The following is a 27,651-nucleotide window of genomic DNA, read 5'->3' as shown; positions in this document are numbered from 1 at the left end:
TCTCCCTTCTAAATGCTCTTAGTGGATGGTAGAGGTAAGGAATACTCCATGTAATTAATAATGAAAAAGTGTCCGTCAAAAACCTTAAGATGGAAGTATACTACGTAATCGTCCATACAAAAAGAGAAAACGTTTTTCCACTCGAGTATCTTCCATTCTCCATGATTTTTAGTACGGTATTGATACAATGAAAAACTAGGTTTATGGGTTTTCTTTTTTTCGCTACTCTGGAGAGATTTAGAAAAATTATAATAGCTGACAGCGTGCCCAGTTTTTGCAAATATTCTCCCATTAAGGAGTTTTCTCATAAAGTCATAAAGGATTCTCCTTACCTCTACCCTCCATATTCACGGCTACCATCAGTATATGTAACATTACTTTCTGTGCATCTCACTTGCACTCATATGCGAGAGCGTGATGCATAGATAGTAAATTACGTAGACGTGAGAAAATGTGTCAATTTTGTTATTTAGTTCTTTAGGTGAATCCTAGAGGCGCTGTATAAAACTCCGATATAACTCTTGCTCTGTTTTTTAGTATACTTAGAAAGGGACAGCATCGTTTGGAGTGGAGTGAAATTAGGTACATAAGACCGTAAAGAAACGTAAAACGTGACTCACGGCACGTTTATTCACTGAAAGTAAGTGATAAATACTCTGCCAACTGATGGTAGAGGCACAGCTGTGGTCACGGAAAGACCACACACGAAATTTGAGGTAGAAACAATGAAATTAAATCGCGGTAGACCCGTTTGTGAAATTAAATATGAATAAAGCATACCTACTGTTAATTTTTTATCTTGTATTCTATGGTGGTGTTTATACACCCTTAGACTAATTTAGAGGAAGGCAAAATAAATTACTGATTTTGAAATTGTTATAGGTTCAATACCTATATATTCCAGTACCTAAACCTTTTTTTTGCGTTCCTCTTTTGTCCATGAATATAGAACCACGTCTACACGGAACCCTGCACTGAAGCGCTGAACGCAATCCGACACGGCCTGGAATTGATTTTTTTTTATATTGCTGATAGTTATGGATATTAAATTTCTGCATGAAACATACAACGTACAATTGAATGAAAACAAACAAAACTAAGCGAACAAAATAAATACAAAAAGCAGGGGTCCCATACAATAAACGTGGTTTTTTGCCGTTTTTTGCGTCCCTAAATGGTACGGAACCCTTCGTGTCCGACTCGCACTTGGCCGGTTTTTTATTTCTTTGAAGGAGTAAAGTTTTTTATGGCCGGATATTTAAAATAACAGCAGCATGACGGTTAAAGTAACTAATTGTTTGTAGGTGTGTACAGTGGCGATCAGATATATCGGAGCGGCCAAGGTGATCACAATATCTGAACGCGCACTCTAACGCCCTGACAATAGAGGCGTGTTCAGATATTTGTGAACACCTTGGCTGCTCCGATATATCTGATGGCGACTGTACATAATAACTACCTACTTACATTTTACAACTTCAACTTCCCCACACATGTATGTTATCATTTATTGTTATACTTAGATCATAAAAATGAATATTTTTTTATTGTTTGTGTTAAAAAATTAGTCGCATGGAAAAACTATAGCTATAATTTTAAATTATTATTTGTTTTATTATTTATTTATTTAATACAAGTGTATGACAGAAATCTATATAATATAATTATAGTACTTATTTAATCTATCGCTGATTCATGGAAGTCACGGATTACACAGTAGGTACCTAAGCTATTGTGAGTCTGCGTTCATCCTGCGAATGCGCTGTGAACTCATACAGATGTCTGCCATGCATTGCGCGCTTTATGCGAGCCTTGCAAAAGTTACGCTATTTATGCGCGCTATATGAAGTAAACGTGCGAACGCACTCGCGGAGCATGCACTAGATCTCAACAATAGGTAGGGGAGGAGCATCAGACAATTGGAAAAGACTTATTACAAGGGGATGCCCGAGTCTCCCAACTGCCCAAATGGTCCCCTACCTCCTCTACCTACATTTCAATATCTAGGTATGCCAGTTTGGTATTAGTGATGTAAACATTAGTACTTGAGTTGTTTAAGTTAGGTATTTTCATGGTTTTCTTTTATTTTATATGGTATGCAGATTTTTTTAAAATTATAGTTTCAATTATTCACAAATAGCATAGATTTCCACACTATACAATAAGTCCCTTTTTACAAAGATACAGCAGATATATTGAAGAGGGTAATTCTAACTTAGGGACCTTAATAGGGTATATCTAATATGTACCTACCCTCAAAAGAATTGTAACAATCACTTCAGCTATAGTCTCAAATGCAATTTCACATTTCCTAAAAAGAAAGTAAATGTAATATATCTTTTACTTTCTGGTTTGCCTTTACTGAGGATACAGGCCTGTTTAAAAAAAGTAAGATTTCTTTAATAATTTACAGTTTGTTTATCTCTACCTCATGTATATAGTAGCATTGACAGAGGCCACAAATGGGCGGGAAAAATGGAAATATACCATCTACAAATTCTTGCCTATATTAAGGTTAGACATATCCAAGCTCTTCTTTGTTATGCGAGCCCCCCGAGCCGCCTTCCTCTTTAGATATGGGGATTCCTGTGTCTATTTTTTTAACCTATACCATATTCGACTCTCCAATATCAAATAATATGTCTATAATACATAATAGCTAATTAATGTTATACCGAACCTTATTATAAAGTATGTGCGTTATACTACCTTAGCATTAGGTTGAAAGATATTATAGCAGTCACCTTTTATACTGTATGAGAGATATATCTGATAAAAATATGTCATTCGTATGTATATATCTAATAAATTATATCCGTTGATTGTTATATCGACCAATAATATATCCATAGTTGTTATATACAGTGAACCGCACCCATCCAAGCTAGACAATGCACACACACACATGATGCAGATTCATTCTGGGGAAGAAGGATTAAGATTGTTTTGTTGGAGTAAAAAAACTACCTACATTATAAGTAACTTTCTTTTAATAAATTTTTAAGAATACATATAAAATTCAAAAATAAATTCCAGAACAAAAACATGAAACAAATATAGACAATCCTTAATGTATAATGGCCATATTACAATTTGCACTTTCCAGATCACTAGTCGTCCGGTTCACATTTCACTTCAATTTCCTTCTTATTAAGCCACGGCTGCTCCCAAATTTTAGCATAGCATGTAAATATTTCCCCGTTGGTGGGTTCCACAGTGAATGTAATCCTTGTCATGGAGCCAGCAACTACCTGGTGAGTGACTTTAGTGACTTTGATTTCCTTAACATCAATTGGTCCGCCTGGGTTTGTCTCACAATATTTGGTAAAAGACTCTTGCGCCAATTGTAGGTACTTTGGGTCACTTGGGTCTCTTTCTGATTGACCCCCGGGTAATGGTCTGTTCGTATTGCTTTGATCTGTCATATCGTTTGAGATTCCTGAAATACAAGATAGGTATAAAAAAAATGTGTTTCAAATTTTTAGCCGGAGAGTCACGAGTGGATAAATGGCTTGACTGGTGAGACAATTAGTTTACCCACTCGCAATAACACTTGATAATCGAATACCTACATTCAAATCAAAACAATTGACAATAACAAAGGGGGCGTACATCTGAGTGTTTACATTTACAGATATACAATATTTTACCATGATTCCGATTCGAGCACGGATAAAAATTAGAATTATCAATTATTAACTACATAGTTTAAATTATACTGTACCTATTATCCTGCAATAATATCACAAAATCGTTACTAAAGTACCCACTTAACGTTTTGCGATTTACGTTAATGAGACTAAAGTGAGTCACCGTTGTAACTTTTTTTAATTTATTAAGAGCATTAACAACACGGCCTGCCACTCTAACCACTATTCATAAAGTACAATACAAGCATTCAATAACTTACAAGTAATAATATGTACGAATAACTATAACCTAGATAACACTCGATACTTGAGTCACAGCCAGCTATTGAGTCACTGTCAAAACAACTAAACAAGTTGAGCTGAGCTGAGCCAATCATGTCATTCATGTCACTTGAGCCAATAACATACAGCCATGATAATACCCGGCCGATAATGGCGTTCATAATGGTCCTTGTAACTCGTAAAGTAGCTAACACACTACCGCACCGCACCAAGGTCATTGTGGGACGCACCCATAAGTAAAAGGGAGAAAGCGATATCTCTTTCTCCCTCTTACTTATGGGTGCGTTCCACAATGACCTTGGTGCGGTGCGATAGTGTGTTAGCTACTTAAGACCCAGCGCAATTTCAGCGCTTTAAATTTGGAACTTTGTTTTTATTATTATATTTATTATTTATAAGAGTTCAAAACTCGATGTTAATTTATACTTGTACACACGGGGACGACACGAAATTACGAAATTATAATTCCAGCTACGTTTGGCAGAACTCCTAGCCGGGCTCCTAGGAGATGGGAGAGGAGTGTGTATTTTCCAATATAGAGTGAGCAAACTTGAAAAATTATTTTGGAAAACTACGCAGCATCTTACTTAAGACTAGGTCTAAGAAGTCTTAAGTGTTCTCACATAATATTGTATGACATCAATAGTAAAATTGGGCACGATTTATCGTTCTTACGGTAACAATGAATAAACCCAAATCATTTCGTATCTGGGGGCCTACCGCGAACCACATTCGACATGTTGCCTCTCTGTCGCACTTGTAAATTCGTACGTAAGTGTGACAGGGAGACAACGCGTCGAACGTGGTTCGCGGTAAGCCCTCTGATCTACATAACTCGACTGACGTCGAGTACTTCTTATTGTAACAATACATTCAACATAATATTATATGTAAGTACATAATTATATTTATAATTATGTGTGCAAATATGTCGCGAGCCGCCATTAAGGTTACCTACTATGTCAACTTTATTGCTGATGCGCAATAAGTAGGTACACACTTCGCTGATCAACTTTTTGGGAATAAAATATGTAATAATTTTTATCAAATATTATGATTTCTGTTTTTCAAGTACATAGTCACATATAAATATACACTAGAAATAGATGTCATATATGAAAGAAAAACTGGCAGCTTGGTTAGGCCCTCTGAAGGTGGTCAGCTAGCATCGAAAATCGTTTATAATCTAACCGCTACTTGGTCGAATATGCAAGAGAAGAAAGGCAGATAACGAATTTCAATGTAGGCGGTAGGCTCTCTGGACTTAGATGGCTCGAACATTCTGACTAACTGACCATTGAGCAAGTGGAGAAAAAGATGAACCTAATAGGACTTCCCCGCACTGGGAATAAATACAAATACAAAATACAAATATTTTTATTCAGTAATAAAGAACACATGTTAGCTTACATTTTAGTTATAGACCGGGAGATAGTGACACATTTTACTGGGTCATTTGTACCAGTATGGCGGTTCGTCAGGGGTCTAAGTACGTAATGAACGAAATAAAAATGATGGTCATAGCGTTGGTACTGGCGGCCCAATCGCGTGGGCGTTAGTCGAACGTGTCGGATAAAATACGAGTGTCGAACGATTTGTTCCACAAAAATCCTCGTATTTTTCGATAGTCCATAAAAAAGAAGTAGACGGTACCGTAATGCCATACTTCTCCGGTGTGACTTACAGCCCGCCATACTGAGGCGAACACATTAATTAAAAAAAAACAATTAAATCATTTGTACCAAGCTAATTTTTGCACAGGTGATCATCGTCGAGCAGCCATTCATGGACATCACCATGCCATACTTTTCGGATGGTTCCAAATGGCCGCCATACCGCCGCAAAGGAGTTAATTTTTTTTTATTGCTAAACGATTTGTACCATCTTGTAATTTTTTTTCAAGACTTTCTGTGTGATCATAAATGGAAATCTCATAATGCCATACCTGTAGGAGGTGGCAAATGTGTACAATATTTTTTTTTTCTAGTATGGTGCCCCTTTTCCCCCTATTAGAAGTATGGCAAATATAATAATGGTCACATTGCATCATATAATTTCCAAAAATCCAAATGCCATACTGGTACAAATCGTCAAAAAATTGTTTTTTGTTTTAAGTCTTGGCTTAAGTCTCACAGTCGTCCGCCCCGTAGTTATAATCTAAAATATTTTTTTTTTAGGTATAATTGTATCCAAACAAACAGAATATGATGATGCCATGCTGTAAAAAATTATTTTACGTATACATAGTCGTATTTTTGAAACGTGTCGATTAAATAAGTTTTTCAAGTATGGCAGCACTTTTTCCCCCTACTATAAGTATGGCAATTATAATAACGGTCACATTTTATCAAATACTTTCCAATAATTTAAATGCAATACTGGTACAAATCGTTTAGCAAAAAAAAAAATTAACTCCCTTGCGGCGGTATGGCGGCCATTTGGAACCGTCCGAAGCAAAGAATATAATACTCACTAGGAGAAGAACGATAACTCCATACAAAAAAATGTCCCCAAACGTTTATACGTTTATACTGGTAGCGCCGCGTTGTGTACCAAGAACTAAAGTTGACAACCGGTTTAGCCTGGCGGGTATTGGTAGGTAGCAATTCTGTTGATAAACATATTTGTTATCTTCATATCACGAAATATATGAAAAATGCAAATATTACCCCTTGTTTTTGGTATTATCAATTGATTTAAATAAAAGGCATATTTATGTTTATAACATTGTATAATTTTATTTATTAAAAATATGTTTTACATATAGAAATATACACTGAAAATTAAACCCTGACAACTTAATAAAAAAATTGACATTAATAAAGCGCATTCACAAAGTTTCCAGTGTAATACAAATAACATTAGGCATGCCTACCTATTACACTTTACACACAGATACACTACACTTTACACACGGCATTTTACACAGATTTCCAACTTGTATTCATACATTTCTTCACGGTTAATTAATACGCTTTCCAGATGCATTATGACTCGGTTCCTTCTGAACCCACTAAAACTGTGAATTTCACTCTGGCTGCTTCAACAGCCGTTGCTCCGCATTTAGCACATTTTCTATGTGCATTGCTGTAATCCATGTAGGTACAGACTTACAGTCTTAAGTGGTAGTACCGCTACGTTGTATTTATTATTTAAAGATTTAATAAATAAAATTTTCGTTATGAACTTTAACCACAGCAGTTGGACAGAGTCACATATATTTTTTATACAAATATATTTTTTATTATGGTGGGTAGACGTACCTACCCTCCATATATTTTATGAACATTGATAAAGACAGTTGGAAGCAAATATTCAATTTTAAAACTGAATCGCGTATAATTAAGTTTTAAGCGTTTTAAGTCCCGTTTTATGATTAATAATGTATAAAATTCGTGATAATTTAAATCAGAGTTGGGAGCAATGTTGCTGTAGAAAAATGTTTTTATTTTTATTACTCGCAAATTTTTCTCGGAGGCCAACGCACACATAGAAGCTTCAGGCGCACACATGCGCAATTGTTTGGGGACATAACTTTCTTAGGAAGTGAACAGGCCTTGGTCCGAAGAGTATGGCATGGTGATGTCCATGAATGGCTGCTCAACGATGATCACCTGTGCAAAAATTAGCTTGGCACAAATGGTTGAATTGTTTTTTTTTAATTAATGTGTTCGCCTCAGTATGGCGGGCTGTAAGTCACACCGGAGAAGTATGGCATTACGCTACCGCCTACTTCTTTTTTATGGACTATCGGAAAATACGAGGATTTTTGTGGAACAAATCGTTCGACACTCGTATTTTATCCGACACGTTCGACTAACGCACACGCGATTGGGCCGCCGGTACCAGCGCTATGACCATCATTTTTCTTTCCTTCATTACGTGCTTAGACCCCTGACGAACCGCCATACTGGTACAAATGACCCAGTAAAATGTGTCACTATCTCCCGGTCTATTAGCCGCAAAATAAAATAACGACGTAGTTACCGCAAGTTCAGTGACCAATCCCAATCCCTGTCGTTAAAATAAGGTCTACAATTGGTCAGTTAACTGCACTGATTATTAAAGATTACATAAAAATAATATACTTACCCACAACATTTTATAATTTTTATGAATGAAGTAAGCTACATTTTTCCCCGTACTAGTATTAAACTGTATCACGGTGGAATAAGTAAGTAGACTAGGAAAAAAAATACACAACATGTTTTTTTACCATTTATTTGGTGGTTCATAACATAATAAAATTAGGAGTATAAATATAAAAAGTATGTTCTGGATTAAAATCATGAAACCATGATTCGCATTTTTAATTCTTTTTCTAGCCGGTATAAAATGGACTCGGTCATTCAAATTACAAGTTTGTTGTTCATCATTAGGATCGTTTTCCTCTAGACCACCATCAATGTTCGGTTGATTAATATGCCTAATTGCAATCTACGTTAATATCTTTCTTGTTTAGCCACGCCTGTTCTAAAATCACAGAATGACACTTAATAATTTCACAACAGACAGTGAATACAGTGAACTGAATATCTGTCTTTAAACCAGCAACAACTTGTGTGGTAACTCTGGTTACTATGAGTTCCTCGACGTCTACTTGGCCGCCTGGGATTGTTGTGAGGTACTTATCGAACGATTCTTCCGCCAGTTGTTTGTAAGTTAGGTCATTAGTGTCTTGCAATGTTACACCGCCAGGCACTTGTCGCTTCACTCTACTTCGCTCCTGAAATACAAGGATAAATTATTGTTATTGGTTTAACAACGAAGTTTCTGCAAATTTATCGTTTAACCCTTATCTTGGCATTGTAACACCCGTGATACATGGAACTTAAAAAAATCTAGCAGGTTCACTTTATTACCTAACAAAATAATTCTGCCATCAATATGTCGAGCGACCCTCCTTTCTTACAGAAAAAAATAATGGACACAAGTGTCATTGTAAATTAATTAGTAATAATCAACATGGCGCCACGGAAACAACAGATTTCGGTTCGCACTGGAAGTTTTGCATTTATTTCTTAGATTAGTATATATTTTTCCATAACCTACATTTTGATGCATTTACTATCTGTTAGTGCATAAATATTTACAATGCGTAATTTAAAAACATTTAATACACAGAACCTTACATGAAACTGTTATGTATTATATTTGATACATTGCCAAGAACTCAGAAATGTACATATTGTTAGTGCATAAATATTTACAATGCGTACGAATTTAAAAACATTTAATACACAGAACCTTACATGAAACTGTTATGTATTACATTTAATACAGCTTGACAAAAAAGAGTAGAAATTAAAAAGTGGCAACACTGTAGTGTCGTCCCTTTCTAACCAATCAATATGAGAAAACGGGACGATACTACCTGTGTTGCCACTTTTTAATTCCTACTCTTTTTTGCCAAGCTGTACATTGCCAAGTTGTCGTCAAAATAATTTTACATGTTTTTTCAATTTTTTTAAATTTGTGGGGTTACAAAACATGTTTTCAGGTATTTAATATTAGTTTTCGTATTATTTAGTTATTGAACTTTGATTTTTTAAAAGTACTAGATTTTATTTAACTGTATATTCGTACGCTGTAGCATTATTGCTACGCCGTAGCCCGTAGCACGGGAAAATAATATGTGTATGGCAAAAAATGCCCCCACAGTAAAAATATTTTTGACTTTTAATTATTTGTTAACTTTTCATATTTTATCAACTTTTTGCTGACGACTTTTTTGAAACTTTACGGGATAAAATTTTCCGCCCATGTGATCAGGTATTCGAAGATATAATGTATTTTTACAGGTGTAATAGTCATCTGATGCTTTAGATTGCGTTTAATTAGCAATAAATGATAATTTCTGTTGCATTACATGTTTTATTATTATTAAAATCCACATTTTTGTTCTAAAAAGTAGGTAACTATAGTTCGTTTTTTTTAGCATTAGAAAGAACTTGCAAGAAGATAAGCGATCTTGACATGTCTTTTAATTGAAAAACGCTTTTTAAAAATCAAAAACTATTACTTATGAAAGCAGAAGAATATAAATGATCGTATTAGATTCATAATTGTTACATATTTGCCGTAACTTATTTTTAAAATGTGTTTTTCAATTAAAAGACACATCAAGATTGTTTACCTAATTTCTAATGCTAAAAAAAACGAAGTATAATTTGTCGAGGGATTGGCATTGTATCAAATATGATACATATGATTTTCCGAAACTGGAAAATCTTGGATTTTTTTCTCTTATTTTTTAATACTCTATTATGCTCAATAAGTGACGAAAATTTAAAAAGAAATTAAATTTAAGATATTTTGAGCCTTGCCAAGATATAAGGGTTAACACCTCGTACTAATATTGAAAAAAAAATAGCTCAAAGTGTAAAACTTCAAAGTCTTTGTTACTTGGTCAACTATTGAGTTTCACATTTTTTATAACAGTTTTATAGAGATTGCTAAGTATTTTCTCCGTTTTTAAATCTAATACCTTTAAACGAGTAATTCTTGTTTATTTATTTATTTGTATATTTCGGGGATCTCGGAAACGGCTCTAACGATTTCGATTAAATTTGCAATATCGGGGTTTTCGGGGGCGATAAATCGATCTAGCTAGGTCTTATCTCTGGGAAAACGCGAATTTTTGAGTTTTTATGTTTTTCGAGCAAAGCTCGGTCTCCCAGATATTACAGTCACCTGCAATAATATGTAACACGACAAAGGCCGCAAAAATATCTGACACGATCTTATTTGTAGAGCCATAAGAGCGTGTCACATATTTTTGCGGCCTTCAAAGAGTAACATACTATTGCTGGTGACTGTACATAATATTCAACACAAAGCTCCTAAATGATAGCAAGCTTATTAATAATAGTAAGTTAGTTAATAGATGGAGTCTTTATAGTATATACCTACCTATTTCTTTTTATTTCTACTTACCGAAGTATAGGCAACTCTTGCAAGCAAAGTTGCAAATAGCACAAATAATAGCGGAGACATTATTTAATTGTTTCGGACGACTTTCAAACGACAATGGAAGATATTGATCGTAGACGGCTGTTTTGTACTAGTTTACGGTCCCGCCCTATTCACAATTGTACAAATAGTGTAAGTAGAAAGTAACACTAATTAATCCTGGGATCCGTAACGACTCGTAATTTAAATTTTGTTCTCTTTATTAGCATAGCGTAAGCATGTTTGCCGACGCGCATATTGATGACTTCTATGCGCTCATGTGCAACAAAGTCGCGTCACTCATTAGACGAGTTAGGGGAAGCCCCAACAGTCTCCTACAGACAGGTCGTGGCCGGGAGGCAGGACAGCGCCGTGCTCGGCAGGTTTAACGAGCTGCATGCTCCGTTATGCGTGCGCCTCGGTGAACCGCTCGCCACGGCTGTCATGCAGGGCTTTTAGTTTTAGATTTTTTGTTATTAAATTAAGTAATACTAACCCATTTTACCTATTAGTACCTATTAGTTTAGTATTAATAATTTTAGTTTTTAATTTTAAGTTGTAATTTTAGTTTATATTTGTTATTTTAAGTAGTTACGTACTAACAATACTAGATGGACCTTGTTGTCTGAAAATAAACTCTTTTTTTATTATTATTATTTGTATGTCTTTTCCATATCTCGGGACCATGGGGTCCCGGACCTTTGGGAGGCGTACGTGGGGCCGAAGCCAACAGCGCAGAGGCCCTTTAAGACACTTTAATCTAAAAGCAAGGAATACACGTGGCGGATACCATCCCCGAACGCACAATGTGATACATCCGGAGATGGTCCCCGCCAGGTGCAAAGACTATTGCAGTGCAGCACTTTTGTGCTGCGATGGGAACTAAGGTCTTGGGCTATAGATTTGAAAGTTGGATGGACTGGATAATGGGCTATGGGGGAGACTAGCGGACACCTGCCGTGACAATCAGTCTCAAAATTGTGTAAGACAGGTGGTGACTCGCCTACTCATTTAGTAGGCCCTACAACGGCCGCACGCACAGTGCGACAATAGAGCAACACTTCGGAGCGGCTGTAAGGTTGTCGAGAGGTGAGTCTGCGGTAGCCAGATCCCGGTGATCCGTTCAGCAGGCCGCCGGCGTTATGAAATTTTACACTTCCAACCTGGAGCATAGGTCCCGCTCTTGCGACTCCACTCTGGCCGGCCAATCAAGGCAAGCACAGAGGCGAGGGCCAGATGACAGGGCCCTCTGGGATAGGGGTCCGCGGTGTCGCCACTCACCGTCAGCTCGCCACAAGCTGCCCCCGCGGGGTTTTTTTTTTTTTTTTATCACACTGACAGTATTCGTGGGAAAGAGATGAAAAGAGATTTCGTTGTAAAACAATGTCGACAGGCAAACAGGAGTTACTTTCGTATTTATAAGTGACATCCTCAATTATATCATGGTCGTTTACTACTGTGGTTTACCATTACGACGCTCTGACAGGTTACTTGTATAAAGATTTCATCTTCAGAGATGTGAAAAATACTCTATAAAAAGTATTTAAATACAAAATACAAATACTTCCTTGATAATACTATTTCAAATGCAAAATACAAAATAGTTTTTGAATTTGTATTTAAATACAAAATACGAAATAGGTATTTTCAAAATACTTTTTAAAAATACAAATACTTTGCGATAAAAGGTACTCTGAGTAGTGAATACCTAGTCTGAATACTCTGAATTAAAATGTATTACTCGGAATTTCCGAGTTGAAAAGATTCTCTTTATTCTTTGAAATCAATCCTCTATCTAAAGTGCAAATTTCTAGTGGTTTGCTCATATTAACCGGTAGGATGAAGGTATGGATGATGGTTTTTAACGGCCAACTTTTAAAGCATTAATTTGTAATGTTTTACAGCAAGTATAATGCCTCTCGTTAGTGTGATGAAAACGTCTCGTTTGTGTTTCACCAGGGCAGAAAAGTTTGTTCTCCTCTCGTGCCTTGAAACCCTCGCAACACTCAAGATTCCACTTTTTTAACCACTCGTTGCGCTTGTGGTCATGTGCGACGTTACTAAACAGATTCAACAGTTCCATATATGTTAAAAGAATGAGAGAGTTGCCAGGATTGTAACATCAGAAGAGATTGTAACTCCTACCTACGAGTAGGTACATTACCTACCTACTATAAAGTATTTCGTATTTTGAAAATAGAAAATAGGTCCCAAAAACTATTTCAAATAAAATACAAAATAGTTTTCTTCAAAAGGTATTTAAATACAAAATACAAAATAGGTATTTTGCATTTTGTATTTGCATTTTAAATACAAGTATTTCAAATAAGTCACATCTCTGTTCATCTTAATAGTAAGCAACATAGTGGTACCGTTTTATTAAGAACATCACCAGGCGTGGCTCACTCCGCGATTTCGTCGCTTTGCTACAGGTAGCTAAAACTCCATCCGTTCGACCCCAATTTTGGGGTTTACTATAAGCCTAGCTTACCTTAGCTAGGTTACCAGATGACAAGAATTTTCCTGACATGTCAGGAATTTTGGCCTTTTGTCAGGAATGGGGACGGAACACGAAAATGTCAGGATTTTTTTGAGTTGATAGACTTTTTTATAAAGTACCATTTATTTACTTAAATTACTCCAAAAACATTGTAAAAAAAATATAAATGAGATCCACTCAACTTATCAATAACTTTGTAATTATGAATTAACAAATCTTTACTCGAATCGAATGTATTAATATACAATTGCACTTTTAGGACTGCGTCCCCCTCACCCCGTCGTCGTCGTCAAAAATATGAATGTCAGGAAAAATATTCGGAATACAGAAATTTTGTAATTTTGTCAGGAAATTCTAAATTTGTATCTGGTATCTATATAAGCCGCGCGTGTTGCTGTCGCCACCTAGCGGCCATATCTGTGCTGATCGTGACAGACGCGTTTTGCTAGAGAGTGCATGAGTCTTCTGTACCTAGTACTATTATTTATTCTGTGACATGCACATAATATTAGTAGGGAGTAGATTTCAAGTACAATAGCTGTGACAGATAGCCACACATAACGAAACTATAAGGATTCCATTTTTGCCATTTTTGCTACGGAACCGTAAAAATACTACCTACAGTCGGAATTTTACAGAACCTTTGTGACGCAAATTGCGCATTTATGTAAAACAGTTTAAATAATATATGATCAGCTGGCCATTTAGGTAGGTATGCAAGTTTACTTTACTTTATTGCTCTACAAATATTATTGCCCAGCGGCAAACGTCTAGGGGTCAGTCTGGCCGTCATTGATTACGTAAGAGATGCGGGTAGGAAAGTTTGGCGACCACCTACATTCGTGGGAAGCCACCCTTATACTATAACCGAGGTATAGTTCGTAGTTTTGTAACAGAGCCCGAGCTAATCCTATTGTCTATTGTTAAGTAAAACCGCTCGTGCCACGTGCCACAACCACCTGCATAAAAACTTGCGTACTTCGGTTACTGAGTGCCGGCGAGTCGAACACTACAGAATCAGTCTAAAATGTGTCATCGAGATGCGTAACATAGGCCAAGAAATAAGAAGTTATAGAGGGAAATGCTAGGAACACAATTTTTGACTCCGTAACTTTGTTTGGACTAGTTAGGAGGTGAACATATCAAAAGTCCCCGGCCGTAGCCCCGGTGCTGGGGGGGAGAGGGGGGAAAGAAGGTGTCATTTTTCGGTTTTTCACTAATATCTTGGAAACTTTGCGTCTTAGCGACATGACTACTGAGACAAACCAAAAGCTGATAAAATTTGTTACAAGTTTTATTCAGTCAAGTTTTTCGATATCTTGAATAGTTTTTGAGATATCCGCTCTTGAAATTTTATTTAAGGCTTTCAATTTTATCTTGATATCTACATTAGTAAAGCTGCTAGGCCGTGTTTGGTATCATTTTCGTATAAATCGAGGGTGCTGAATTCATTTTTGGTATCACATTGACACCATTCCTTAGAAAAAACATATAAACTTTAAACAAATACCTTTTTTTTTAAATTCATCTTCACGCTTAAACCACTCAACCAATTTCATTGTAATTTGGTATACAGATATTTCGAGTCCCAAGACAGGACATAAGATACTTTTTATCTCAATAATCATCCTTTAAACTTGTGAAATGGAGTATGGGGGGAATTCAACTTCGTCGACGAAACTGAATTCCTGAGGTAAATACTGCTTAAGGTAAAGTTTGAAGTCATCTTAGGTATCATTTTCATCTAAATCACAGATGTATACCATCCTAAATTTCACCTAAACCGGTTCAGCGGTTATTGACTCCTCATACAAACTTCCACCCCACTTTTCACATCCTCAAAAGATGCTTTTGGTTATAAAAACCATCCTATGTCCTGTGTCGAGACTGAAACTATTTCTATACAAAATTTCAACGAAATTGGTTCAGCGGTTGAAGCGTGAAGAGGGATTTTTAAAAGTATATTTTTTTTAATTTTGGTTTTACTTCGGAATAGTGTCAATGTGATACCATAAATGAATTCAGCACCCCCAATTTATACGAAAATGATACCAAACATGGCCTAACAGCATCACTGATGTAGATATCAAGATAAAATTAAAATCCCTAAATAAACTTTCAAGAGCGGGTATCTCAAAAACTATTCAAGATATCGAAAAACTTGACTAGATAAAACTTGTAACTAATTTTATGAGCTTTCGGTTTGTCTTAGTAGTCATGTCGCTAAGATGCAAAGTTTCCAAGATACCAATGAAAAACCGAAAAATTCGACCTTCTTACCCCCCTCGACCCCGCAGCACCGGGGCTACAGCCGGGGACTTTTGATATGTTCACCTCCTAACTAGTCTAAACAAAGTTACGTAGTCAAAAATTGTGTTCCTAGCATTTCCCTCTACAACGTTTTTTGAGCATTCATTTACTGACCTAACAAAGGCGCGTTATTGGAGAGCGCACGTACACTGGTTTTGAGCGTTGGACTAGCCCGCGCTCCGGTGCCAAATAGAATAAGTATGACCCTTTTTTGCAGGTAAGTAGCACGTGCGGTTTTACTTAACAATAGACAATAGGATTAGCCGCCGGGCTCTGTTACAAAACTACGAACTATAACACTAATAGCTGTCATGTTGACAGACAGAGAAAAAGCCGGGAGACTACACGAACAGATAAGAGAATTATATGTAACTAAGGTTTACTCGGGTAATTCCGAATGTCGAAAACTGTCGGATAATTCCGAAAAGAGACTTTTATTATGATGGAATTAAGGGTGATTTTCATCTGAATTTCGGAATTATCCGACATTCGGTATTACCCGAATACACCTTAATTAACATTTTACCTATTCAACACAATATGGTCGTTATTTAATGTTCCTGACATCACCTCACTGCACTCGCACAAAAGTTTGTTTTTCAATGAACGAAATCATTTCTTAACCCGCCGATAGCCAAGGTTACAATCGCTATCGCTTCGACAACGATAAGCATTATGTCTCTCTATCACTCTTCCATATTAGCGCGACAGTGAAAGTTGCGTTTCGATCGCTACGGAGCGTAAGCGATTGGTATCTTGGCTACGCGGCCAGAAACTTAACACGAACGATTTATCGTTCTCACGATCTCACAATCAATGAATGACCCATGTCGTTCACGTCGAGTACTTGCTACCTTTACCTTACCTATAACAATACATCCATTCAGCATATTAAATACCTAGGTATATTCGTATTTCCTTTACAGGAAAACATTTACTTATTTGTTTGCAGCAAGTTACCATTCATCATCTCAGCCTATATACGTCCCACTGCTGGGCACAGGCCTCCTCTCGAGCGCGAGAGGGCTTGGGCTATAGTCCCCACGCTAGCCCAATGCGGATTGGGGACTTCACATACACCTTTGAATTTCTTCGCAGATGTATGCAGGTTTCCTCACGATGTTTTCCTTCACCGAAAAGCGACTGGTAAATATCAAATGATATTTCGTACATAAGTTCCGAAAAACTCATTGGTACGAGCCGGGGTTTGAACCCGCGACCTCCGGATTGCAAGTCGCACGCTCTTACCGCTAGGCCACCAGCGCTCGCACCAGTTACCATTAATGTTACCAAATTGTATTGTCAACTTTATTTCTAATGCGTGTGCAAAATACGTAAATTAGCTGCTGTATTTGCGCAAATGTCTGCATCATTTTCCTTGAGTTGAGCATATATATGGCCATGTCATGTCTAAATATATCAAAGATTATTATTTTATCCTAACGGTAGTCTAGTAAGTAAAATGATACACAATAACATGTTTTACTATTTACTTAATGGTTCACAATGCAGAAAAATACAAAAAGTAAGGTCCGCAATAAAAACATGAAAACATGTTTCGCATTTCATAATTCTTCTAGCGTTTCAAAGCACAAGTTACAGTAATGTCCTTTTTCTTCCGCCAGTCCTGCTCCCAAACCTCAGAATGGCATGTAAACTCTTCACCATTCTCAGGCTCCACGGTGAATGTAAGACGAGTAATCACACCGGATACAACCTGGGATGTTACTTTTGTTACTTTGATTTTCTTAGCTTTAATTGGTCCCCCAGGATTGGTCGCGCTAAACTTCTCAAGCGATTCTTGTGCCAATTTTTTGGACTCTTCGGTATTTGGGTCTTGCTCTATTTCTCCGCCAGAAATTTGTCTCTTCACTTTACTTTGCGATTTGTTTAAATTACAGTCTACTTTAATTTCCTTCTTATTAAGCCACGACTGTTCCCAAACCTCGGAATGGCATGTAATATCCTCACCATTGGTAGGGGTTACAGTGAAGTCGAGACGAGTCATACTCCCAGCAACTACCTGTGTCGTCACTTTGGTTACTTTGAGTTCTTTGAGAGTTATTTGCCCGCCAGGGTTAGTTGTGCGGTACTTTTCAAACGATTCTTGCGCCAATGCTTTGTATTTTGGGTCATTAGGGTCTTGAACTGCTGCACCGCCAGGCACTTGTCTCTTCACTGTACTTTTCTGTTGATTAACATTGCAATTTACGTCAATTTCTTTCTTGTTTAGCCAATCCTGTTCTAAAATCTCGGAATGACACGTTATAACGTCTCCATTGGTAGGGGTTACAGTGAAATCAATACGCGTCTTGAAGCCAGCAACAACTTGTTGGGTCACTTTGGTTATTTTGATGTCTTTGACATCTATTTGGCCGCCTGGGTTAGTCACACGGTACTTTTGAAAAGATTCTTCCGCCAATTTCTTATATTTCGGGTCATTTGGGTCTTGCAATGATTCACCACCAAGCACCTGTCGCTTCACTTTACTTTCCACCTGAAATATAAGAAGAAATGGTTATTTACTTAATAAGAACATTTGATCAAATTTTCTGTAAGTATATTCCTCATTTATTCTAAAAGCGGACCAAATCTTTGCATACGACAGGTTTTGTTTACCGGCCGAGTGCTGAACGAGACAAAATTCACAAAAATATTTACCTCCCACACAGGAATGATACTAGAGTTAGACCGAGAAAAGTTTGCAGCGATTTTGATAGCCCACGCAGTAATCGAATTTAAACTGTTTCCTCGGCGCGCGCGCGCAGCGTGCGACGCGGCGAGCTGCAGTACGCGATACACGGCCGTCGTGAACGCTGCTCGCACTGTTAGTGCTTGAGAAAGGAGACCTAGGCTCTCCGAAACATGTCGCGCGAGTGACTAAAAACAAGTGAGTCTAAACCGTAAAATTTTTCAAAGCCCAAGTGTTATTTATACATCATAATTTCATAGAAGTTTGACGTTTAAAATAACACTTGCATCACTACCATACCATACCACTTGCACTTGTTATGGTAAACATGTTTAAGCAAATAAATATTTCTATTTCACTGCGTGGGCTATCAAAATCGCAGCAAACTTTTCTAGGTCTAACTCTAGTTGGAAAACATACCTACATATTTATGGAAATTAAATTTAATGTTTTTAAATATATGTGGTAAGATACACGTACTATGACATGTACTGGGACCGCGTCGAGCACCAGTACGTTTACCTTATAAAATTATTATATTATTGGCTTAAGTACTAGCCAATTCTATCAGCCGATGTAGAGAAACAACTCTTAAAGTTCAATTGGCATTAATTTGCACTCTACATATAAAATTAAAAATTCTAATTTTAAGGAATAGATAGAACTTTTGGAACGAATGATGAAAAACTATAAATCGTCCGGGAAATGGATAGTGTTATTCACTTCTAAATAAGGTTTATTCAAACAAGAAATACATGTAATAATAAACAAAATAAAAACAATTATAAACTAAAATTAAATAGTGTTATTGTATTGGCGGAAAATGGTTTAATGTATAATTTATTATCTACCATCAGTGTTAATTTCATTCAAATTACAAATTAAAGCATAGTTTTTTTTCATTCTTATTCAGGTAATACGGTTTTAATATTTAATATAATTATTTAAGTGTCTTTAACTTTTTATTTGTTATGTTCTCCTATATTATTATCTTATTAACTATAGGAAATATACATTTATACATATGGTTCTAGATATACTATAATAATTATAAACAAAATATATAATAGGTACATTATAATTAAAATATTCATAGGTACTCACATTAGGATGCGCAGTCGCGCTCGCTAACGCAGCCAGAAACAATACAAAGTACAGCGTAGTCATTATGAAACAATACCAACTTCGCACTGATTTGCTAACAACTATAGTAAATAACGGCAGCCCGCTTATATATACCAAACCAAGCAGTCCCATTAACCGAGCGATAGAAACAAGTTCTTGGAAAACCAGCGTAGCGCTTGATACTATGAAAATATTATTAGGTACTTATTATTGTTTACCTACGTTGTAATTTGCTTACAAAACTAGAGTATATTAAACTAATAGTAGCACGCCCCGAACTGAAAACTCGCAGTTTGCTAAAAACTAGGGTTGACTATAATGACTATTATAGCGAGAGTGTGTATTTTGAATCTAAGAAACTTCGCAAAACTAGACTTCGCAGAACTTTCGAGGAACTTCACTCGTTCCTTCGATAACATTTTAATTAAAAATAATAATCATAGAACTGAAACAAACTGAATCTGAAATAACCACGAAATAACCCTAACATAAAACTATTAATGGCCGCTGCGGCGTAGTACCGAAAACGCTAGCAGCATTTCCTCACTGGATTGATAATTTGAGCGAGGAAGCTGCCAGCTCTTCGGTCACTGAGTCTCTTCGACAGGTCTTTGAAGACACTCAGAGCGCCAGAGTCCACGGACAAAGGGTCTCGTCTCGACGCCTAATAACTGTGAGCCTGATCCTGGCTCAACAACTTGTTACGGTTTTGATATTTTTTTTGATACGATGCGCGACAATCACCAAGTTGATCGTCAAAATCGTATCAAAACCATACACAACATTAGATTGAATCAATCTCTAACGTACTTACTTAGCATTTCGTGAGAAGCTAGGCTCCTGTAAGCAATCGGAATAGAAGGGCTGTTTAAATTTGTATTTCTATACCTAACTATGAATTGTAATTTATTCTTATGCCTATACCTACGTATAGTTTATGATTTTTATTTTTTTCCGGTTTGTAGAATAAATTTTATGTAGGTACAACAGAGATATGTATTTGCAGTAGTCAGCAAGACACTAAAAAAATGTAAAAAATTGTAATGCCGCTCATTACCGTTAAAGAGGTATCGCTACTAACTGAGGGGTATGAGAGGTTGTGCCTGTCTTGCAAATGTATGCAAACATTGCAAACTATGCATTATAGCAGTGCATGCAAAGTTGCAAACTAGACAAGTTTACAGTATAAGGTACGTACGTAAGGTTATCTACGGAGAGCCTGGGCAGACAGTTGCAGTCATTTCAGTATATAAATTTACTGTGCTTAATTGTGACGTCCTACGGGTAAAGGTACCTTATGGCGGTTGGCGCTTACGCTATTATTAACGCCGCTCCAATATTATTACGGCGTTATGCGACGTAAGCGCCAGCCGCCATACACTGAGAGAAAATACAACAAAAATACACTTAGAATTACAAAAATAAACTTAATCCGGGGATAAGGAGAGTTAACTAATAGGAACAAATTGACTTTTGCAATTTCTATTAGTTCTTGCAATTTCTATTATCTGTTTGTTGAAATTATATTTGGGATTATTGAGCTGTTTGTAGAAATAAATAAACTTTACAGAAATAGTGAAACGTCCATAATTATTACTAAAACTTCATTTTTCCCCCAGTACAGAACTGTTTTTTTAATTCCTGGTGATCATTTTTCTCTCAGTGTAAGGTACCTTTTGCCGTGGAACGTCACAATTGGTTTTTTATTTCTTCGATAGTTACCGGACATTTACAGCCCACAATAGGAGGTAATATATATGTATAGGTACATTTTAAACAATGCAATCGGTTATTATATTAGTTAAATCAGGTTCGATTATGTGTTGACTAAGTGTTGGTTGGCAACTGAACATTTTAAACTCCCATAGGTACATTGTAAATACATGTACAATCAATTATGCATCTTCTACCTACCTACCTATTTATCCAGTGTGTTTTCTGTAACAGGAGCAATAAATTAAACTGTAGGCTGTACGCCTCAAACTGACCAACATTTGTTCAGTAACTTTTGAAAATAACTCATGGTTTGATTTTTATTACACTTTAAAGTTTATTCTAAGACGCAATGTATTGCAAATTTTGTCATGTTTACATCGTGACAAGCAACGTCAAACACACTGATGTCAGCGTACATTGAAGGCAATATTTATTTTGTATGAAAAGGAGGAAGTCTAAAGGATTCATGATTGTTAAAAGTTGCTGAACAAATGTTGGTCAGTTTGAGGAGTACAGCCTTTAGTTTAATTTATTGCTCCTGTTACAGGAAGCAGCCTGTATATTTTATTTTGTTACGACCTCTTTGCCTAGTTGTCCTAGTTGGTAGTGACCCTGCCTTACGGAGCAGGAGGACCAGGGTTCGAATCCTGATAAGGGTATTTTTTGCGTGTTTATCATAAATATTTTTTCTAACTATATTTGATCTGCCTGTACAAATACCCGGTCATTAAATATCTAAGCGCCACTTGCACCATCCTCCCACTAACCCGGGGTTAAGCGGTTAAACCGTTAACTCAGTGTCAAATTGTTCTGGTAACTCCAGGTTTAACCGGTTAACCCGGGTTAGTGGGATGGTGCAAGAGCCGCTAAGTAAATTACGTTACTGGTGATACTTAATTGTGATAATGTATATAGATAAGTATGTGAACTTAACACTGACGCAAACAAACAATATGGATACCTACTTGAATGTTTTCAAAAACGGACCTTAGATGCAGCTTGCAATAAGCGCAAAAAGTAACCTAACTGCACTTTGCAATAAAATCATTTTTTCTGTTCTATCACAAAATACAATAGGACCTCTTCCCTAGACAACTTAAATCGTAACTTTAATACCTACCTACCTACTAATATTATATTACGACTTCGGAGCAAATTGCACACCGTATCGGATCAATTTAATTTTACGATGCATAAATTTAATTAGGTATATAATTAATTTCTTACCTACATTGTATACCTAATTGCTAAGATTACTTTACTTAGTGCAAATCTAATCGATTAACATGTTACAAGCAAGGTCATAACATGGTCATAATTATTGCACCTAAATACTTTTTTTAACAATAAATACCGTAAGTCAATCAATTTAAAAGTGGAAACATTACTGTCTTGGGTGAGACTTGAACTCACGGCCTCTGGTTACCCAAGACAGTAATTTTTCCACTTTTAAATTTATTCTAAGCTTAATAGCATCGTTCGCAGACGTTTCTGCTTGTTAAAAATTAAAACCGTAAGTCAATGCCCTGAGATACATATAAAAACAAAGTTAAGTAACATATCGGTTAACACCCCGACATAGTTTAAATGGCCTGTGTCAATATTATGGTCATAATTTGTTATACTAATATTGACGACACAAATTGATAAAAGTTGACTGCTGGAAACAAAAGACAGTTAACAATCGCGTATGTCAATTAGACACATATTTTTGATTACATACGGTATTATACTATACAGCGAAACAGTAGGTATATCTGGAGATTCTGTAAAATAGTGCAAGTTCTGGAGTTACAGACGGCGCGATTTGGGCAATGAATTAGAGATTCAGTAGATATGAAATAGTACGGATATGTGACGTTCCACGGCAAAAGGTACCATTGCCTCGGCTGAATATTGGAGCGGCGTTAATAATAGCGTAAGCGCCAGCCGCCATAAGGTACCTTTACCCGTGGAACGTCACATATCTTTACTATTCCAGGCGTGGCTCACTCCGCGATTTCGTCGCTTTGCTAAAAGTACATCCGTTCGACCCCAATTTTGGTGTTTGCCATAATCCGCGCGTGGCGCTGTCGCACCTAGCGGCCATATCTGTGCTGATCGTGACAAACGAGTTTTGTTAGAGAGTGAGTCTTCTGTACCTAGTACTATTATTTATTCTGTGCTATTTCATATCTAGTGAATCTCTAATTCATTTCCCGAATCGCCCCGAGTCTCGAAACGTCGTTTAAAAACACAGTTCTACTAAATGCTAAACATTTTCATGACTAATTCGCTAAGTAGGTAGATGTAGCTACTTCTTTTATGTGCCACATGCTTGACAAGTTATTTAGTGACACCATTCAATTCCTTTAAGTTTTACGACTTTGTTTATTGCGTTGGGGTTTCATCGTGTTTTGTATTTTCCTATTCGTCACTTTTGATTTTGAAATATAGTGTTCTACAGTCTGCACGAGTTTCGAGGGATTGGGAAGCCCTACACGGTTTAAGGGGTGCGAAACTCCTGACTTCGGGCAAACTCGGCTCCGTTCGGCTCAAAATTGCTCCAAGCAATTATTAGGGTTGACAGAACTTGACGTCTCTTTGCGTGCACGACCACAGATAATGGCTTGAATTTTGACAGCCCTAAATAGCCGAAAGGGATAGTGCCATATATTAATAAGGAACAGCATGACTCGACCCTGAACAGTTGTCAAACTTGGGTTTTGTAGGAAGTTTCCTTTCTGTACGTACTATTATTTATTCTGTGGCACAGCGCACACCCCTCGCTAGCCGCTACCCCCCAATAGTCTAATAAAACATGGTCTTCTCTTTCCAGAGTGACACAAGCCTACGTCACAATAACATGGCCGCTATATATAGCGCTATCGCATATTATCATATAGCGCTGTCGCATGATGACGTAGGCTTGTGTCAGTCAGGTGACCTAGAAAAGACGGGAAGAGAGTACCAGGCGGAGTATATACCATGCTACCCCCGCTCCAGAATAATCGAAACCCGTGCTTTAACTTTAAGCAACTACATAAATTTTGAAGAACAGTTAGAAAAATAAAAGGATTTATTTTAGAAGAACGTTAGGAAAATAAAAACAAGTCAGTATTTATTTAAAATGCGTATATTACGAGATTCATAATTACCAGTATACAAAACTTTTTACTTAAATAACTTAATATTATATTATGCTTAACACGATAAACAGTTATACACCCAAGAGAAATAATAACGGGTCACTTTGTATAAAATATCCACATAAGTGACCAGATTGCTCTTAAATGTAATAAGTTAATTACAGTCATTCATAATCATAAGTAAAGTATTCATTTCTTGTTTAAATAATTACGTTAATTAGGGTATGTATATACAAGAAGTTACGGTTACATGAGTAATATAGGAGGACAATGAATATAAAATCAATTTTTGGACTAGCAAAGATTCAAATTCATAAGAGAGCATAATAACATAGTCATAAGGAGGAAGAATCATAAAAAAACAGTACCTACTGCACAAAAACAGTACCTGCAGTACCTGCTGCCTAATCCAATATGTAAATTATGTACCTGCCTAAATGTATGACGTGTAATAACATTGTATCTGTTTTACCAATAAATAATCTGAATCTGAATGAAAGATACGGGTGTAGTGCATAATTGTTTTCCATCGTATTTTGTCGGAAACGTTCGTATTTGTCATGCTACTTCAGTCAACTTCAGCAGTATTTTTTGTAGGTACCGAAACTGACTGAAATAGCAAGAAACGATCGTAGGTACATTTCCGTAAAAATACGAAGGAGAATAATTATGCACTACATCTCTACAGATGTTTGTTTCAGAAGACTGGGTTGACATTTATTAAAAATAACTGATTTGCAAGACCGAAGTGATCCCATAAGTGTTCCGTAAACAAAGTTTTGTACGGAACACTAAAAAAACAACGCTTATCAAGAGGAATTTCGTACGGTGACCCGCCTGTCCCTATCTCTACTATCTGACCTGACTGGAGTTTTCCTCTCATCTACTCGAAGGTTTACTAGAAGAGACCTTTTCTCTGCAGCTGACTGTACGAAATTCCTCGTTCTAAGCGTCCTTTAAATCGCCAACTTCTTAATTAAACAAAATACAATGTATTTTTAAGTCTTATTTACTTTTGGACCTCTTTGACTATTTCGTCGGGTGACAAGCAAAACTCACTAAGTGCTATCAAAAAATTAAAGTATCAATGCAATTTATTGCATTCGTAACACGGTTTATTGTCCAATAATTTTAATGATGTTAGTTAGTGACTTTTGCTTGTCACCCGACGATTTTATATATTATGCCTGTTGGTTACAAACTTAAATTAAGGGCCCCCCAACATCTAGCGTCTTTCGAACGTCGGCGTCTACAACTCTATGGCCGCTGCTCGACGCAACGTCGACGCAGCGTCGACGCAACTGCGCAGCGACGTCATTTTCCATAGCGCTGACCAGACGCCGACAGACGCCGACGCTCGAAAGACGCTAGATGTGGGGGGTGTGTGAGCCCTAAGGTACACATTTGTGTTTTAACGATAACAAATAAGCGAATATTTATGACACTCTGAGTATGTTTGGATTTTATATAAAAAAGGTCAATCATTAGTCAAAGTCAGTGTGATTCAGTGGCCTGAGTGACAAACGTATATCGATAAACGCCAATTAAAACGCCAGTAAAAATTATTTCCATACATTAAGTTGCGATAGGCATCTTATATAAACAATTGTCACTTGGATAGGCCCCCAATTTTTCTTTACTCCTACGATTGTAACGTACTTAAGGCACATGTTCGATTAGCAATCGAAGCTAGACAGCAAATGTTTTTACATACCTTTTTTGTCTAATTGCAATGAATTAGCATGCAAAATGGTAAAAATAGCCGTCAACTGTACTATACGTTTTTTTTAACATTCGAAAAAAGGTAGGTAAACAATCTTGACTTGTCTTTTTATTCGTATTTCGTTTATAATTGTTGTATATTTGTCCTGACTTTGAATAATTTTACGGTTTAGACTCACTTGTTTTTAGTCACTCGCGCGACATGTTTCGGAGAGCCTAGGTCTCCTTTCTCAAGCACTAACAGTGCGAGCAGCGTTCACGACTGTTAGTGCTTGAGAAAGGAGACCTAGGCTCTCCGAAACATGTCGCGCGAGTGACTAATAAAAAGTGAGTCTAAACCGTTAAAATTATTCAATGTTAGTATATCTCACAACAGCTTAAATTCGATTGTCGTGACTTATTTTTCAAAAGTTATTTTCAATAAAAAGACACGTCAAGATTGTTTACCTTTCTTCTAATCCTAAAAAAATAGATAGGTATAGCAATACGCTATATACATTGTAAACGATATTTTAGTACTTGGGATTGGGATGTAGAAACAGAAACTATTTTAATATTAAATACATCACGCTTATCAAGATTAGTTATAATCTTATCCTAATGAGAATGTCGTACTACGTCTACTTCTTTGTAAAATGAAATATATTATTGCAACATTATTTAAATGTTCCTAAAAACATGAGATGAAATAATTACAATTATAGGTACCTACAGAAGTGCATAATTGTTTTCCGTCGTATTTTCTCGGAAACGTTCGCATTAGTCATGCTACTTCAGTCAACGTCAGTACTTTTTGTATCGAGACTGACTGAAATAGCAAGAAGTTTTCGTACGTTTTCGTGAAAATACGATGAAAAATAATTAAATGCACTACATCTGTACGTCATGTTGAGATTTATAAGGGCCAGTTGCACCAACCACAGTTAGCAGACTGATCAACGTCACGCAGCAGAGATCTATGAAACTTCCCATACAATATTTAGCGAATGCTTTAACGGTGACAGACGGTTTGGTCCACCCGACCCTAAGTATTTATAACAGAGAGCTCCTGAATATAACCAGGGGTACGATACCACAAGTATATTCAAAATTCGAAGACAATAATTAGCGCACCGCGGCCAAAACAAATGAAGTACTATTATTATCAGGGACGGTAATTTTACGTACCTAGATTCAGACTTGTATTACTCTGCACCCACTCGGCAGGCGATAGAAAGTGGTAGTGCCACCAAAAACGTCAGATTGCTATGAAAATATGACGTTTCAGTGGCACTACTACAATTTGTCGCTGTAAAGTTATTAATAGCCATCTGGGTGACACATCTGATTGGTTGACGTGCCGTCGCCGTGGTACACACGGTAGTAGCCTTGCTCGCCCCACGACGTGCCCCAAGAGCTCACTATCCAGTACCGCAGAGTTAATGTATAAAAGGTTAGATGACGGCGCTGCTCGCCATCTGGTTGACGCCACACGTGCCGTCGCCGCGGTACACACGGTAGTAGCCTTGCTCGCCCCACAACTTGCCCCAAGAGCTCACTATCCAGTACCGCAGAGTTATTGTATAAAAGGTTAGA

At 36.8% G+C, this 27,651-nt stretch overlaps 1 protein-coding gene and 1 long non-coding RNA gene across 3 annotated transcripts; one reads left to right on the top strand and one right to left on the bottom strand.

The window, feature by feature from the left end:
* Positions 1 to 17,159: 17,159 nt before the first annotated feature.
* On the bottom strand, positions 17,160 to 19,623 carry LOC134673313 (uncharacterized). Of its 2 annotated transcripts, XM_063531282.1 has the most exons (3): positions 19,490 to 19,599; positions 18,172 to 18,190; positions 17,160 to 17,865 (listed from the first exon to the last, which is right to left on the bottom strand). In XM_063531282.1, exons 1-3 carry the CDS (start codon positions 19,550 to 19,552, stop codon positions 17,270 to 17,272), a joined length of 678 nt encoding a protein of 225 aa, XP_063387352.1. In that variant the 5' UTR covers positions 19,553 to 19,599; the 3' UTR covers positions 17,160 to 17,269. The 2 variants fall into 2 exon arrangements, with proteins under 2 accessions (XP_063387352.1, XP_063387351.1); XM_063531281.1 differs by having other exon boundaries at positions 17,160 to 18,190; positions 19,490 to 19,623.
* LOC134673333 (uncharacterized) lies at positions 18,456 to 27,634 on the top strand. Its single transcript, XR_010099461.1, has 2 exons — positions 18,456 to 18,583; positions 26,405 to 27,634. It is a non-coding gene; the product is annotated as an uncharacterized LOC134673333 (long non-coding RNA).
* Positions 27,635 to 27,651: the final 17 nt, after the last annotated feature.

Source organism: Cydia fagiglandana, chromosome 18 (genome assembly GCF_963556715.1).
Source record: "Cydia fagiglandana chromosome 18, ilCydFagi1.1, whole genome shotgun sequence".
Classification (NCBI taxonomy): Eukaryota; Metazoa; Arthropoda; class Insecta; order Lepidoptera; family Tortricidae; genus Cydia; species Cydia fagiglandana.
Note: the sequence above shows the minus strand (reverse complement) of the source record. Positions and strands in the feature narration are given on the sequence as shown.